Source organism: Corvus hawaiiensis, chromosome 9, assembly GCF_020740725.1.
Source record: "Corvus hawaiiensis isolate bCorHaw1 chromosome 9, bCorHaw1.pri.cur, whole genome shotgun sequence".
Taxonomy (NCBI): domain Eukaryota; kingdom Metazoa; phylum Chordata; class Aves; order Passeriformes; family Corvidae; genus Corvus; species Corvus hawaiiensis.
Genome location: NC_063221.1, coordinates 13,448,753 through 13,464,902, shown reverse-complemented (window position 1 = coordinate 13,464,902; position 16,150 = coordinate 13,448,753). Strand labels below are relative to the sequence as shown.

The following is a 16,150-nucleotide window of genomic DNA, read 5'->3' as shown; positions in this document are numbered from 1 at the left end:
TACTGTCTTCTGGCCTGCAAGTACCTGAAGCTGTATGTTAATAACAGTGGCCTGAACTTAGGAAAGCAGCCCCAGGCTCTCTGGTGCGGTGGTATCTACTTCTCCTCTTTCTTTCCTGAACTCAATTGTCACTGTTGTGTCTCAGATACCCAGAGCATCTGCTTTGCTATCTATTTTTCAGTATCTTCTCATGTTACATAAGTCCTGAGAATAATGATGAGGGGATAGATGTGGGAAAGAAAAGTAAATCCCAGAGAGATTTTTTTGTGTTACACAAAATGTTTCATACTCAGTCACCAAATTCAGGAGTATCTTATCAAATGGTGAGCTATAGAGAAAAGACAGTAATATATGGAGAATATTTATGTCCTTCAGAGTGACCAGTGGGGAATAAGTCTTACCATTGGGCCCACATCACCATTTTCACCTTTTTCACCTGGTGGACCAGGCAGACCCTATAAAACACAGAGGAGAATACTATTGGTAGGGTCCCTGGAATGATTAGTTATAAATCAATATGAAACAATATAAATCAGATCTACATTTCAAACCTGTGAACTTGGGAGGGAGCAGGACGGTGGAACAAGAAAAAAATACCTATTTGCATTAAAATGGGAAGAAAGGAAAGGGAATTTTTCATGTTACAGTAAATGTATAGGTAGTCCTAGGATGCTTAAACTAGGTGACACAAAAAATTTGACTGAACATGGTCAGTGCAGCACAGTGAAGTGGAATGCAAAGATGTCTAAGGTACCTGAGTACTGCAAGCTGTGTAACTGCTTTAATTAGGTGTCCCTTGGATGTGACAAACCCTGCTGGCAGGTGTTGCATTGCATCACACAAACATTCCCTTAGAAGCAAAGTATCCAAGTCTGTCTAATAACTGATACCTAGCTGGAAGCACTATCACCACTAAGCTGGGCATTCCTAAATGGAGGGTCAAAGCTGTGTGCTGAAATTTTTTTCTGAGTAATTATTTCTGAAAATAAAGAAACTTTCCATATCAAAGGCAATATAAACCTACACAAGATATAAAAGTTGGTGCAGAAATGAACAGTTTGAAATGTTTTATAAATTTTATATACTGTAAGTTTTGTGAACTGCATTATGTAATAGATTAAAAATTAAAAAATATATAGTTACAGGTTAAGGTTCAGCTTACTGAAAGAGCTGAGTCAGTTCACACATGGTGGATAGAAAGGAAAATACTGTTGAATATATTCAAACATTATTATAATTTTTTTAAAGATTCGTGTTACAGCTTAGTTCCTGGATTAGAAGTAGTAAGTGTTCTGTGCTCTAATGTTAATTACATAGAAATGAATCAAGGTCCTAAATACCTTATTCTTTGTTTTATTATATTTAAGCAAATTAATTTTTTGAAAAAACAGATTTTTCAACTGTAATTCTCTGAATGCAGAAGTGAGAAGACTACATTTTACTGTATGCTTGCTTTGTGTTTTTTGCCTCATGAAATACCAATTTTAAGAGGAAGAAATATGAAACTGTAGGAACCTGCCTGATGGCTGCAGTATATAAGCATTATGGGCTTCTGCTAACCTCTCAGGCTGCAAGTAGTGTCTGTGATGGTATCACGGAGATACACCGTGTGCCTAAAACCTATTGTGAAAATACTGTAAATGACAAGGCCATGCTAAATACATCTCCTGGTTGAATCTTTTCCTCAATGTGTGTACCTCCAGTGTAAAGGAGTGCTCTTGTTAAAGCAGAAATTGGCTGAAATTAATGAATTACTGAATGAAATTCCAAAGCCTGTGTTAGCCAGCAGTTCAGTTCCAGTGCATCCCACTAACTTCCTGCTGCACTAAATCTGCTATTTATGCATGAACCCTATGAGAATGGCATCCTTCCGTTCTAATTAATTGATGCTATCATCTATTTATTAGAAGACAGTAGTCATTCGGTTTCTGACACAGAAAACAGTGTTCTTGCAGATGGAAGGTAAAATAATAAAGGAATTTACCTGTAAGCCAATAGGGCCTGGAGGGCCAGGGAAGCCTCGAGGACCTTCATCACCTTTTTGCCCAAACATCCCTTGCTGACCTCTTGGGCCTGGCTCTCCATCACCTCCCTGTTTGGAAACAATGAAGAGCAAAACTGTCACAGGTCTGGTAATACCAACAGGAAAAGCTCCATGGAAATGACTGGAAAACAACTACAAAAGGGTTCAGAATCACACCAAGTGACTTTTCAAATGAATGTTCATCATCTTGGCTGGATGAAATCTGTTACACAAACAGAATACCAGCACATGCTCTGGTTTAATGTAGGTCAATTAGTGCTGCATGTCGCATAAAAACTGTCTCTGAATTCGCCCTCTCTTTCACATCTGCATAAACCTTGTAACTGTTGAATACCTATGTAAATGTGAGTAGCATACAGTTCTACCAATATGCAGATCAGAAGAATTCAGAGCTTTCTAAATAAAAATAAGAATTAATTCACTTGGTATCAGGTGGATTTCAAGAAGAGACACTCTCTTTTAGCTGCACCTGCGCTGAGCTGCCATACACACCACCAAACAAGTTCACTGAAAGGATGCCTCCCATTCACTATTTACAGTATTTCATTTTTAATAATTTTGTCAAGTTATTGCCCTGCTGTAAATCTGCCATACAGTAACAACCATGCAGGCTTGTTTACAATAAAGAACTGCATGTAAGTGGGCAGTGACAGAACTGTTAATGGTGCTTTGAAATACATTCCCGAGTCAGGAGCAAACAGTTCAAAGAACTCAGTATCAGCTGAGCTAGGCAAGGTTGGGCGTGGCTCTGAAGGAGCTACTTACAGCTATACCCGGGGCACCAACAGGACCCTGCAGACCTGGTGGACCTGGAGGACCCTGCAACAAACACACATCCAAAAGTTAGTGATTATGGCATCTGCAATGAGAGTAAAAGCAAATACAGACATGAGAGAAAACCCTACTTGCAGGATCACAATCTATTCAGCACTTCCACATTTCTCAAAAGAGGATGTAGTATCATTCACAAGTCCTTTCCATTCAGTACAAATTATTTATCTCTCAAAACCTCAGATTTTCACATCTATGATAGACAATACTGGCATTTGTTGGAAGCTCATTTTTAATGTTTCAAAATAGATTTCTATGAGAACATGAATCAAAATGAAAATATTTTTTCACAAATAAAAATATCAAAACTTTCAATGAGATTTATGCAAAATACCCCTCAACTTTTCAAGCATCATCTAAAAAGGTATCTTTAATTCAAATGCTTATTATTTGGAGTATTTTTTATGAAATTGCTAATTATTTTTGCAAGGGCACAAAGCTTATTTTGACCTCGAGGAGACATGAAAAAGTGCAAGCTCTTGCTGAGCACTGGGAATCACATTCTCTTGAAGTCTCTTTTCAACAGAATGGCAAAAAAACCCAGTCTCTCAGAGGAACTTCTTTTTATTCATTCTCCCTTCAGAATAATAACTAAATTATATTGCACATAATTTAGACGTCAGTCATGCAGAAGTGATGTAATGAAGCCATCAGAGTATGGGAATGCAAAATACTACTTTATGATGGGGTTTAAATCATGTGGTAGTTTGAATTTGTTTATGCAACACTAGAGAAACTAGACTGATAAAGAGTGAAGCTAAGAAAGCACAAAACTTAACACCTGGCCTTGGCTAATTCTAGTCTATTTCAGATGCCAAGTTTCCTGCAACTTCTAGGCTTCAAATTCTAGTTTAGAGCAGAATAATGCTGGAATTTACAGACTTTTCTAGGGCTAAAATTAGATTATTGTGTAATTTATAGGGGAAATTAAATAAAGGGACATAAGTCTTGTAGCCTATTTCTTTCTCTGGGTTTTATGTATATTTTAGAGCATCTTATTTTCTAGGGAGTTTGAAGTGTCAAGCAGTGTATTTCTTCTCCTTTACAATTTTATTTTTGTCACATACGTGATGGCAATATATGAAACAAAGCTTTCTAGCCTCTATGGTGGCATATCTAAATGAAAGGACTCCGAGGAATGCTCCAGCTGACTGGGAAGTGTTGCCATGAGGAAGGGATTTGGCATGTGTGGATTTTTCTACACTGCAATGTAGTGCTCCTTCATTTTATAGGCTCTGGAATGAGGCCTACGTATTTTTAAACTCATTTAAAAACCCATTTTGAAATAAAGCACTGTTGGAACATACTCTGCAATTGATTAATGAGGAGTTATTTGGACACACGGCCAGATCTTTTTTTCCATTGCTCTGGAGGGCAAATGGAGAAAGACTGATCAGAATCATGAGAGAATCTTCAGTTAATAAAGGCAGCTGTGATAACTGTGCAGGTTTTGAAGTTCAAGAGAGGACAGCACATCAGCAACAAAATTGTGCTGTCTTAGCTAGAGTATGCCAACATAGTTAGGCTCGGTATTTTCAAACCCACAAAAATAAATCTTTGTTCGTTTCAATGGGGAATTGAAGATTTTTCCAGCTCTTCTTAAACAGGAAAGATGAATCAGTTCTTTGATCAGGATCCTTGCTGTGATCAGGCTCTAAATGCCCACCAAGGCCTTTTGTGGGTGGTTGGAGATTGTAAATATCTATTCTTTATGTCCTGTGATTTCAGAACTGGGTACTTCCTCTTCAGAACCTTTCAGAGGTGACCAACAAGCCCTTTCTCCCTGCCCCAATAGGCATCTATCAGCATGTTGAAAGGAAAGCAGATTTAAAATAAACACATTCTGAAATTGTCAGGGTTGAATGACTGCAGTGGAGGGCAAATAGATTCAAGACACATGACTTCAACTGGAGGTACATTCACTTCAACTAAGGCCCGAACACTGAATCCCGTATTTCAAGGGAAATGTGCAATATTCTCAAATGCATTAAACCTTGAGACTGAGAGTCCAGGATACATTCTCAAATGATAATGCTGCAGACACTTTGTTTGTAAAGCAGGTCTGCTGGAACAGGCCCAAATGCATTAGTACTCACTATGGGAACTGTGGTCACAGTCTAATGCTCAGCATAACTAGCTATGCTAAAATTATCTGAAACAGAAGAGTGTGGCACGTGTTTTTTCCCTGAATTTCTCTGATGCAAAGCATCTCTAATGAAGAGGCATGTCAAAGGGGAAAACAGAATGTGCCTGTGATCACATGCAGAGCCTGAAGTGGAACTGGAATCAGAGGTTGGAACTAGCTGATCTTGGAGTTCATTTCCAACCCAAGCCATTCTGTGATTCTGTAATTCTGTGACCTGTGATTTGCTGCAGTTTGTACATATCCTCCCATAAACATCATCTGATAATATGTAAGCCATAAATTTGGTGTAATTTTTAAAAATAATATACTGCTCTGTAACTTGTTAATGTCAAAAATCACACAGTGTTTTCAAGATAAATATACTTAGCCATGAATACCCCTGTGCTGCATTTGGAGCTTTGCTAACTTGAATATTGTTGAAATATAATAATAAAAGGGATCTTTCTGCCATTACTTCTCAATTTTTTCTTAAGGAAAAGTATTCAAATAAAGTACCAGTTTATCTTGAAATTGAGCAGAAGTGAAAAAATTCAATTTTGAATTTTTAGGAAAGAAACCACAATCAAACAGAAATAAATAAATGCTAGTTTTATTCTTTCTAGCTTCGCATTTCCCAGTGCAAAAAGCTTAATTTTATATTTCTGCCCTAAATAAAAACAGGAAGTGCTTTAGAATTAATTTTTGAAGACAGAAAAATATCAAATTAAGACAGTAGAAACCTGATTAGTCCTAGGTTCACTAATAGGCCTAATGATAATATACAAAAATTTGTATAAGCCATTTCATCTGTGGTCTTTACTGATTCGAAATGCTGCCATCAGTTAATTGTGCTCCCCAAGAATTAGATAGCCTTCAAAAATTTTAAAACTATATTAGTAGATTCCCTAGTGAGTCTCCATAGTTTTCATCATCATGGCTAAGAAGCCAAAGCTGGGTATGTTCACACTGTGCAGTCAGTGAAGTTCAGCACAGTAAGAGAACGTACGTGAATTCTTGGTCTCTCCCTGTTCAAACGCAGAATGGAGGAGTTTCAATGATACAGGATGGGTGCTCAAGAATGTAGTTTACCTTTCTAATTTGTAATGATTCTGTAAGCTCTAGGAATACAAGCAACACTAAATACATGCTTGGATCTGTAAGTACAAACCTCTAGCGTTGCATGAATAGAACATTTTGGAGGAACATTTTAGGAGTGCGTTTCTGTTTCTGCTCATTTATGTAACAAGGCCACTTGCATATTTCATGCATGAATACCTTTTATTTATGAAGAATAGATGTAATGCACAAAGGATTTTGTTACTCACGTTTTCTCCTTTGTCGCCTTTACTACCTTTCTGACCTGGTTCACCAATTTCACCCTGTAATTGAAAGTTAAACTTGTTTAAAATGGTCTCCACACTTAGCTGAAGTCAGTATCACGGTGTGCCCTTTGATATGATTATTCTATGTTTTATACTGCTGCTTCAAGTGTGAAAGCCTAAAGGGAGCAATTGTGCCGTGATCAACAGTATGTCATATTAACCCAGATATTGATTGCTGAATTGAAAAGGGCAACAAGACCTGGCTTTGAAGTATAGTGCAACTGAGCTCTAAATAAAGGGAATTGTGTTCCTCATGTCATCTTCAATATGAACTTATAATGAAAGTACCCTGATTTACAGACTCATGTAACTGTCTATGACTGAACAACTGCTTCTCACTGGAGTGTACGGTATTTCAAAGCTTCAAAATTATTCAAATCACCAAGAAACCATGTTAGAAAATAGTGTTTCCTTTATACAGTAATAAAAGACAAATTAAACCACAGAAAATACTCTCTGTGGGATAAATAACACTCATGCATCACAAAAATGGCTGTTGAAATCTTTACCTTTACCCTGTGCTAACTAACAGAAGTACTGGATCAAGCAAACACACCAGATGATCCTGAAAGGTACCATGTCCTAAATTCTGCCGGAAGTCAACAGAACATCTCTGCTGTGAACATAATTATTTTGACACCCTCAACCTATCAACAGTGGTTCTAAATCCCTGTATATTACTGAAAACATTTCATCTTACTCATTCAGTAGACCAAGTTGCTAAAATAGGCAAAAATCAATTTTGGCATCATTTGCCTTATTTTGCCACACTTTCATCCTTGTTTCTTTGCCAGGATAAATGTTATTCTACTAGTTCTTTAACACAAATCCCAATGTCCCATGGCATCTGTCCCTCAGACATTTGGTTATAGAAGAGGTTTTTAGGTCTTTTTTTGCAGTAGGCAGAGGGAATTTGGGGGAGGCAGGGAAAAGATTTGTTGCTTTGTCACCCTATTTATTGTGAGGAAAGCTACAGAGAACTGTACTGACAGATCTTCTCCCAGATGCACTAATACTAATTATAATGATTCACCTTGTCACCATCTTCTCCAGGAGAACCACTAGGACCAGCAGGACCAGGAAGTCCTACAGGACCCTGTATTCCATCACGTCCAGCTGGACCTTGGGGACCTTTTTCACCCTGGTTTTGAAGGAAATGAAGTAATGCACATTATCACAGGAATGTAATGAAAATTTCAGTACAGGGAGTCACATTACCAATACAAAACTAAAAAACCCACCTCCAAAAAAAAAAAAACCCAACAAAACAGAAAACCCCACAACACAAAGAAAACAATGAAGGGAAGAGAATATATAAGAGAATTATATGAAGTAATAATGGAAGTTGATGTAAAACACATTTGTACTCTAATGCAGAGTGGCTGGGTACAAAGTTTTAATGAAAGACTGATTTATATCCACTCCCTGCAGTGATAATAACAGGTTTAACCATTCCTGGTCTTAGAGAGCACGATAATTAATGTTTTACTATGTACTTGTTTTGTAGATCTAAAATAAATACCTTGGGACTCCTGAGAATACGTATTGAATAGGGAAATCCCAGAGTGGGACCAAGTAGCATTTTGGAGTGAAAAGTCTGTGCTGGGATGGTTTGATGGGACTGCGATTACTTACGGGAGCGCCCTTCTCTCCTGCGGGGCCTGGAGGCCCCTGGGGGCCAGGACGGCCTGGCAGACCAATGGGGCCAGCAGTGCCCGCGGCTCCTCGCTCTCCTGGCGAGCCCTGGAAAAAGATACAAACGAGGAGGGAATTCTGAGAGAGCCCTGGTAACTGCTGATGGTTTTCATGAAGCAAGTCAGCAGAGAAGCTGGTTATCGATGTGAGCTCAGCTGCCTGAAGGTTACGCATCCGTCACGTGTGCAAGTAAAGGAAAAAGGCTGAAAGGACTACCTTGAAGTTCATACTCAATACAGTTCATGCAACACTATTTTTTTTTTGTAAATACCACTTCCTGTATTTGTTCATCATAATGAGAATGTGCATGAAACCAGCCTGTTTTCAAGAACTTATTTCCCTCTATGTTTTCAAAATACATTAACATACTACTTTGATGAAAGAATATTCACCATATCAAAATACAGAACTAAGCCACACCACAAGCAAAACTTTTAGTAAAGTTTTGTGCTGTTCATTGCTGTAATGATCACATTGCTGCATTTCAATTCACTTCTGTAAAAATCCATTCAAGTATAATGACTAATCTAGTGTGTTCTACCGAGAAGGTTTTTATGTGCAGGCACCTTTTAGATAAGCACAGTAGAAGTTAAAACCTAATATTACAAATTAAAGGTGAAAAGACAGGCACTATCTGTAGCGAAAACCACTAAAACTGCATCTTTGTTTTCTGTCTTTTAAATAACTTACAATTTTTGCATTAATAGAGTACTATTAAAGGTTTGTTTGCTGTACAATAACATTTCCCCAACTTTTCAGCTCTACTCCTTCAAGATAGTTTGCAACACTTCAAAGTTATGGTAACTTCACTTTTCCAATTGATATACTAGAAGTGGGATGATTCCATATGATCATGGAATAAAAAAGTAATATGGTGGTGTAGCCTCAGACCCTAAATAGCCTTTTTTTCATGTTTAAACAAGATCAAATTTTCTGCCTCTTAGACATCGGAATTTTAAGATGCTTTCACCTATGAGGACCCTATTTTTTGCTTTTACTCAGGACATACTTGTCCTGGACTGACCTCATTAGCATCACTGGTGCTAATTCCATAATAAGGTGCTTTCCCCTCCAGATAAATGTGGCAGAAAAGAGTGCTGAATGGTTTCTTAAAATATTTTAGCAAATTATTTCAGTAAGATCTGAATTTGCATGGGTGTTCAAACAAAGTATTTGTATGGAAATCATAGATGACCTTATCCTTCCAGATGTTGGAGTTTTTTAAGTCTAGGTGGCTGCCTAAGTTTCTGTCCTATTTTCGTTAGTTTAGTTCCTAAGGCTTCAGTGAATTCAACAAGAAAAAGTCATTACCCTGCAGCCATACTACCATGGTCTCTGATCTTGTCAGCTCTCATAACCTAAACAATTTTAGGTCATCTCATCAGGAGGATTTAAGAATAGAGAGGAAAAAACCCAAATAACTCATAGATCTTTCCTGTGTGTCAGACAGCAGACACTAACAGAGGCCATAATTTCCACTAGCTCTTTTTAATCAGCCAACTTTTCACATTTATCTTTGCATTTCACATGAGTTATGAACAGGGACTACACCTTCTGTTTTGAAGGAACCACTCCTTTCTCTGAGAGAATGGCCTCTGAGCAAAGCAGAATACATTAAATTGTAGTCACAACTCAGAAAAGAATTTTAAGCAGCTTCTTAAGTCCGTTCTCTCTATGTTTGTTATCTTTTCTCGTCACTCTGCCCCACTATGTAACAGTCTCCTTATGTTACAAAACCACTTGTTAACCTGTGGTCTTGTGGTACTCACATCCTGGAATCTTTTTATTAGTATGTTTGGGTTGTTTGTAAAAACTTATCTACAGGATGGAAGTGTCATGTTTTGTCTTGTATTGCCATTGTACAGACTATAAACTCATTAGCAACCTTGGTTTTATCTCACTTCCTGTGAGGGGATATGTAATTATAGCTGTTGTATATACTGCATAGTAGTAGCAATACTTTTTATTGGTGGTTAACAAAATGCTCAACAAGTGAAGGTCCCCATGACTGTAAAATGTTATCATATAGATGAAGATAGGTCTAGATAGTTCAGTGCTGATAATTGGGTAGCCTACAGCTGGCTTATTCTGAGTCTAATTTGAGCATCCTATTCCTAAATGAGCAAATGAAAAATGACTGCTTGACATTCCAAAGAGCTTTCTCTCATCAGCATTCAGCATTCCACACAGTAGTAGGGAAGGGAAGAAAACAAACAAAAGCAACAAAGGTAGCACGTAAAAGAGAACTGTTAAAAAAATTCAAACAAATTCCCACAACTACAAAAAACCCCACAACCCCTCCCCAAAAAAACCCCTCAAACCATGAAAATGCCAACCCCCCAATCCTGCAGAACCCCTCTTGCTCTGATATGCATTCATGCATCTCTTTCTTTTGTCCAAATCCCTCTAAACAGAGTAATTGGCATGCACAGTACTTGGAGCAGTCATTTGTTTGGTATGCTTGCAGGTGTATGCAGCAGCCAAATAATGCTTCTAATTGACTATATGTGCTGGTTAGAAGCAATTGGTACTGGCAGGGAATCGCAGGAAAGTCATCCAATGGCATGAATTCTCTTCCTATTACAAATGGCAAATGAAGACTCCACTACAATTAAACTTCTGTGTGTACCCGCTGTTGGCTAAAAATAGATGGGAAAATATTTTAGGACTACGTGATGCTCACGGTCTGCTGGGAGCTTCTGTGGAAAAAAGCAAGCAATTTAACTGTTTAATTGTTTAATTGTGGTGCTTGAAGGTGTAAAGAAACCCAGTATTTAAGGGCACCTATGCACCTTTTTTTCACTGAAAACTGTTTCAAGATAACAAGTTAGTAATTAAAGATGAAATAGATAAAAATCCCACTGAGGACTTTTGAAACACTTTAAGGGCAACTTGGTCCTGTTTTGTACCCCAAGCTTGTACTACAATGATCTCAAAATATATTTTAAAAAATTAAAAATTTTGCCCTTCCTACTCAACTCCTGCTCCCACTGCATCTATTTCTTGAAGATTGGAACAATTATATGCAAAAATTCTCAGACTCCTAAGTGTTTCTTTCTATGACTGTTTACCTTAGCAGGAAGGGTGGCCCCAAGAGGAATGGATATATAGACTCAAGTTCTTGGTAGTGTGCTCCTGACACTCATACTCTGTGTGTTTCTGGGCCGTAATTAATGATGATTTCAGTCTGGCACTGAACTCCCATTAGCTGGGGAGCATTAATAGTGTTCCTGGATTTTCTCTATCAATTTAGTTTCACATGAAAGGAATACTATTCAAGAGCTCTGAGAGGGCTCCAGGATTTGAACCAAAGGATTGTAAATGGGGATAATTAAGACATTCTCCTCAAAAAAGCTCTGATGTATTCAACTAAAACACTAACTTATACACACTCTGTAAGAATTAGAAAAACATGGCTCATCTGAATTTAAATTCAAACATATGTATTTCATAATATAGACAACTATCACTAAATAAGGCATGTACTTTTGCCTCACATCTTGTGTGACGTGTCTTTCTCAGGAACCATGGCAGGAGTGGCACAGCTCCTGTGTGGGCAATGCTGTCTGGCAAAGGGGGCTGTGTCACACGTCAGGTTTGCTTGTGCTGGCTGGTCTGTGCGTGCTCGGAAGGGCTCTGGTTCACTGCCCCTGAACTATCTGCTTGAGAGTTCAGCCAGCCTTAGGGGCTCCTTCAAGAAAAATCAAGACATGACCTTTAGATTGAAGAGACTATTCTGCTCTGTGCTTTCTTGATTTTGATTCACCCTTTAACATTTCAGGTTCTTCAGATGGGTAAGATGATATCCCTTTTGACTCTCCCTACTAGCTTCCGTTCCGTTCCATTCCATTCCATTCCATTCCATTCCATTCCATTCCATTCCATTCCATTCCATTCCCAGCTACTTTGTTTTGGTGCCTTTTTGGAATGCATATATACTGCACAGTGTTAAGAACAGTAAATTCAAGTTCTTGTTTTAAAGAATAGATGCTTAAAGGCATTAAGAATTCAACAATAATTTTAAGAATTCAAGTCCCATGTATTACTTGTACTGTACTATGTGTGGCTTTTTATCCTTGTTTAATGCATTCTAATCTGAATATGAATTTCAAGGACATAAGAGAGCTTCTTTGTTGAAATACATAGAAATTCAGCTCCTCCTTTACTTTCTTTTTCTAACAAGAATAGCTGTGATGATTGATTCTTTTCTTTTTTAACTTCAATTGCACTGAATGAAAGAAATAAGTTGACAAGAATACTGTCAAAATCTACACATTTCACATTTGGGAATAACTCTACCATGTTTTGAATACCAGTGCATCCTCGTAGAGCTTCTTTCCATAAAGCATGACAACAGAGGACAGGTAACATGAAGCACACTCTACTATTGAGCTTCAAATGCCAAGAAGGAAAATTCCTGCATGACATGATTTTACACAGTTGTACAAAGGGAACACAGGAGTGTTGGGTTTGCATGGCAAGGTTTTGGTAGCAGGGGACTACAGGGGTGACTTCTGTGAGAAGATGCCAGTTTCCCCTATGTCCAATGGAGCCCATGCCAGACAGCTCCCAGATGGATCCAGAACTGGCTGTGGCCAAGCCCATCAGTGACAGGGGTAGAACCTCTTGGATAATGTATTTAAGAAGTGGGGAAAAAATGCACAATAGAGGGGAGCAGAGATCCACCTGCAGCCCATGGAGGACCCCATGGAGGAGGTCAATGCCCAAAGGAGGCTGTGACCCCGTGCAGAGCCAGCACTGGCACAGGATCTGGGTAGAACCTGTGGGCCTGTGGAGAGAGAAGCCCTCAGTGGAGCAGGTTTGCTGCCAGGACTTGTGGCAGGTCATGGGTGACCCATGCTGAACAGCCTGCTCCTGAAGGACTGCACCCTGTGGGGGACCCAGGCTGGAGCAGTTCATGAGGAACTGCAGCCTGTGCAAAGGACTCATGCTGGAGAACATCTTGGAGGACTGTCTCACATCCAAGGGACCCCACACTGGAGCAGAGGAAGAGTGTGAGGAATCCTCCGCATGAGGAGGACCGAGTGGCAATGTGTGATGAACTGAGGGCAACCCCCATTATCCATCCTCCTTCACTGCTTGGGGGCAGGACAAAGCAAGAATCAGGAGTGAAGTTCAGCCTGGGAAGAAGGGAGAGTGAGGGGAAGGTGTTTTCAGACTTTGTTGTTGTTTCTCTTTATCTATCCTACTCTGATTTGATTGAAAATAAATGAAACTCATTTTCCCAGTCTGTTTTGCCCACCATGGTACCTGGTGGCTGATCTCCCTGTCCTTATCTTGACTCCCAAGCCTTTCAGTGTATTTTGTGTTTTCTTGTCCAGCTGAGGAGGATAAAGCAGTTTGGTGGGCACCTGCCATCCAGCCAAGGCAAGCCCACCACAACAGCATGAGTCCACCAGTCACACTATCTGTGGATTTTTCCACTGTGGAAAATGCCTCTCATCTCAAAACCAATTTGTATAAGTATTGAGCAGCAAGCAAATATCATAACTAAATCTGGTGGCAGAAGGCTTCAGATATTCTCAACCTTCATAATCCTAGCATGTTTATTAGCATGGATACTTTGTAGAAGTCTGATCTGTCTGCTGTTTTACAAACTGTATTAATCAAAACACCACAGCATCTAAAGAAGAAAAAAGGTTATTAGGTTATATTGTTTATATTTCCATTAAATTGTTATGTTTACTTACCATTGGTCCAGGTGGACCCTGTGGGCCTTCCCCTCCTTTCAGACCAGCTGGACCCTAGAAAATGAAAAGGAAAAAGAACACTTGTTTACTAAACTGGAAAGTTCAAGAGTAATTTTGCAACACATATAATAGGAAACATGGAAAGATCCAAAAAATCAAACTGGAATAATTTTCTTTCTTCCTATTTAGCCAATGATATTTGACAATGTTGGATGTTTGATGTCTGTTTTCTTACTGCATTTATTTTAAGTGCAATAGAAGACTTCATGAAATAAAGGAGTTAATACTTTGTTTCTTTTCTTTAGAAATATCATGCCAATTGCTCTAGCACTTATACCTGAGCACCTGGAAGGCCTCTCTCTCCAGGGAAACCACGAAGACCTGCTGGTCCATCTTTCCCAGGAATGCCTTGAGGGCCTGGATCACCCTGGGAAACATATTACATTTTGATTAAAAAATATGTTTAAAAATGTGCAATGTACAATGAGCAATGAAAATGAACTACCAGATCCTAGCTATAGTAAGGAAAACAAAGATTGTGCCCCCAGCTATTCACCCACTAATTCTTTTATCAGCACAGTAGTCTATGGCTAATTTATAATGAACTTTGACAAAATACAGTACTAGTTATAGAATGCAAATAGTGAAAAGCACAACAAGCCAAAAAATATGTTTAAAGATACATTCAAAAAAATTTTTGATACCCATTTATAATCAAAAATTGAATAGAATTACATAGTAACTAGATAAGTAATATTTATCTTGTTCCCCGATGGTAGCCAAAAAGTAAGCAAGGAGTTAAATTTATTCAGTGAAATTCTGCCCTTTATTCACTACTACACATCTGACTTTAAATGCCAATGTGCAATTTTCCACCTTGGTGTGAATATGTCATTACTAAGTATTTCCATATTGAATGCATAGTATATGCAATTTTTTATTTTTTTAGTTTTTATTACAAAAATATTAATTATTGGCTCACGAGAATTCTCATTATTTCAGTGGAAGCAGACATAGCTCTAAAATTGGAATCTTCCAGTCTTCCAAGTCCTTCTGGGTGAAACCTGCCAATCATGATTTTACACTGTATGTTCTGATTTTATTCTGCATGTCTACATGATGATTTGAAATGTCACACTGGCAACAGATTATCTGTCCCTTCCAATTTGTTCCCCAAAGCCCCATCATACCTTAGCACCTTCTTTTCCTGCAGCACCTGGGAGACCTTGTTCACCTGGGGGACCAGGAGGACCTGGGTGACCTCTTTCACCAATTGGCCCCGTCTCACCAGTAGGACCCTAAGCACAAAAGTAAAACTTTAGTCACCTGAAGTTATTTAATGTCTTGCGGGGTGTGGGAGGAAGTGAAGAGGAGCAGATGCTCAATATCCAGCTGTTATGTTACCAAACACTATTACCACTGGCTAGCATACATTCCTCACCTTCCCTCCAGGCAAAGCTGACTTACAAATATCTTTGTCCTATAAAATAAATCTTGCATTGCATTTTGCCTGAAGACATGTCTGTGCAGCTTCCGAAGAGTGAAATCCTGACCTTGTTCCTTAAGCACTGAAGCTTTAAAACACGGCGTGTATGGGAGAAAGTTACAAAAAGGACATGGGAGAGAAATCCAGATACTATTGTCTTAAAACACTTCTGTACTGTTGTTTTTCTGAGTAATAGGAATTGCAAGGTAGAAGAGTTGAAAGATCTCTCTGCAGATTCAAAAGTTCCACTGAGGGAATTAGCTAAAAAAGTTCCAAATGCTTAATTAAGTTGAAAATCAGTACGGTTAAATCAAATTCAATTTTGATAGTTTATCCCTCCACAATCTAAAAGTTACTGAAACTTTTTCTCTGGCAAGAAATTCGCAGATTGCATTGCTCTTTCTAAAATGTTTAATGGTAGAGAAATCTGTCTTCTTGACGTCTGTAAACCACCAATTTCATAATCACATTTAAAACTCCCAAAACAACAACAACAAACCAACAAAAAAGCCAACCCAAAACATAAAACAAAGTGGAAAGGCAACTCAAATATTTAAATTTTTTTTGTGGAATCACTGATGATTACTAAGTATATTATATAGTATTATATAATATATTATTATGCAACTTTAGTTGCAAAAGTTAATATAACCATTGATATGGTCCTTTTAATACAACAAAAGCAACTGCCTTATCCATAATTTAGCCATTAAATGTTGGTCTTATGAAGTTCACTATGAAATGAAATTATGTACCTGAGGGCCAACAACACCACCAGGACCAGGAGGACCAGTTTTTCCTTGAAAACCCTGTGAAATAATTATAGAATATTACATTATCCTGGACAAGTTATAGAAGAGCAAAATTCATATCTGT

General features: G+C 38.3%; 1 protein-coding gene across 4 annotated transcripts in view; it reads right to left on the bottom strand.

Annotated features, from left to right (window-relative positions):
* COL11A1 (collagen type XI alpha 1 chain) overlaps positions 1 to 16,150 on the bottom strand; it is a 133,126-nt gene that overhangs the window by 25,801 nt on the left and 91,175 nt on the right. For all 4 annotated transcript variants that reach the window (XM_048312912.1, XM_048312913.1, XM_048312915.1 and 1 more), the window contains 10 exons: positions 16,030 to 16,083; positions 14,979 to 15,086; positions 14,126 to 14,215; positions 13,789 to 13,842; positions 8,018 to 8,125; positions 7,416 to 7,523; positions 6,326 to 6,379; positions 2,810 to 2,863; positions 1,985 to 2,092; positions 402 to 455 (listed from right to left, as the gene is read on the bottom strand). In XM_048312912.1, the coding sequence (XP_048168869.1) occupies positions 402 to 455; positions 1,985 to 2,092; positions 2,810 to 2,863; positions 6,326 to 6,379; positions 7,416 to 7,523; positions 8,018 to 8,125; positions 13,789 to 13,842; positions 14,126 to 14,215; positions 14,979 to 15,086; positions 16,030 to 16,083 (792 nt within the window). The remainder of the gene's footprint in view (positions 1 to 401; positions 456 to 1,984; positions 2,093 to 2,809; positions 2,864 to 6,325; positions 6,380 to 7,415; positions 7,524 to 8,017; positions 8,126 to 13,788; positions 13,843 to 14,125; positions 14,216 to 14,978; positions 15,087 to 16,029; positions 16,084 to 16,150) is intronic.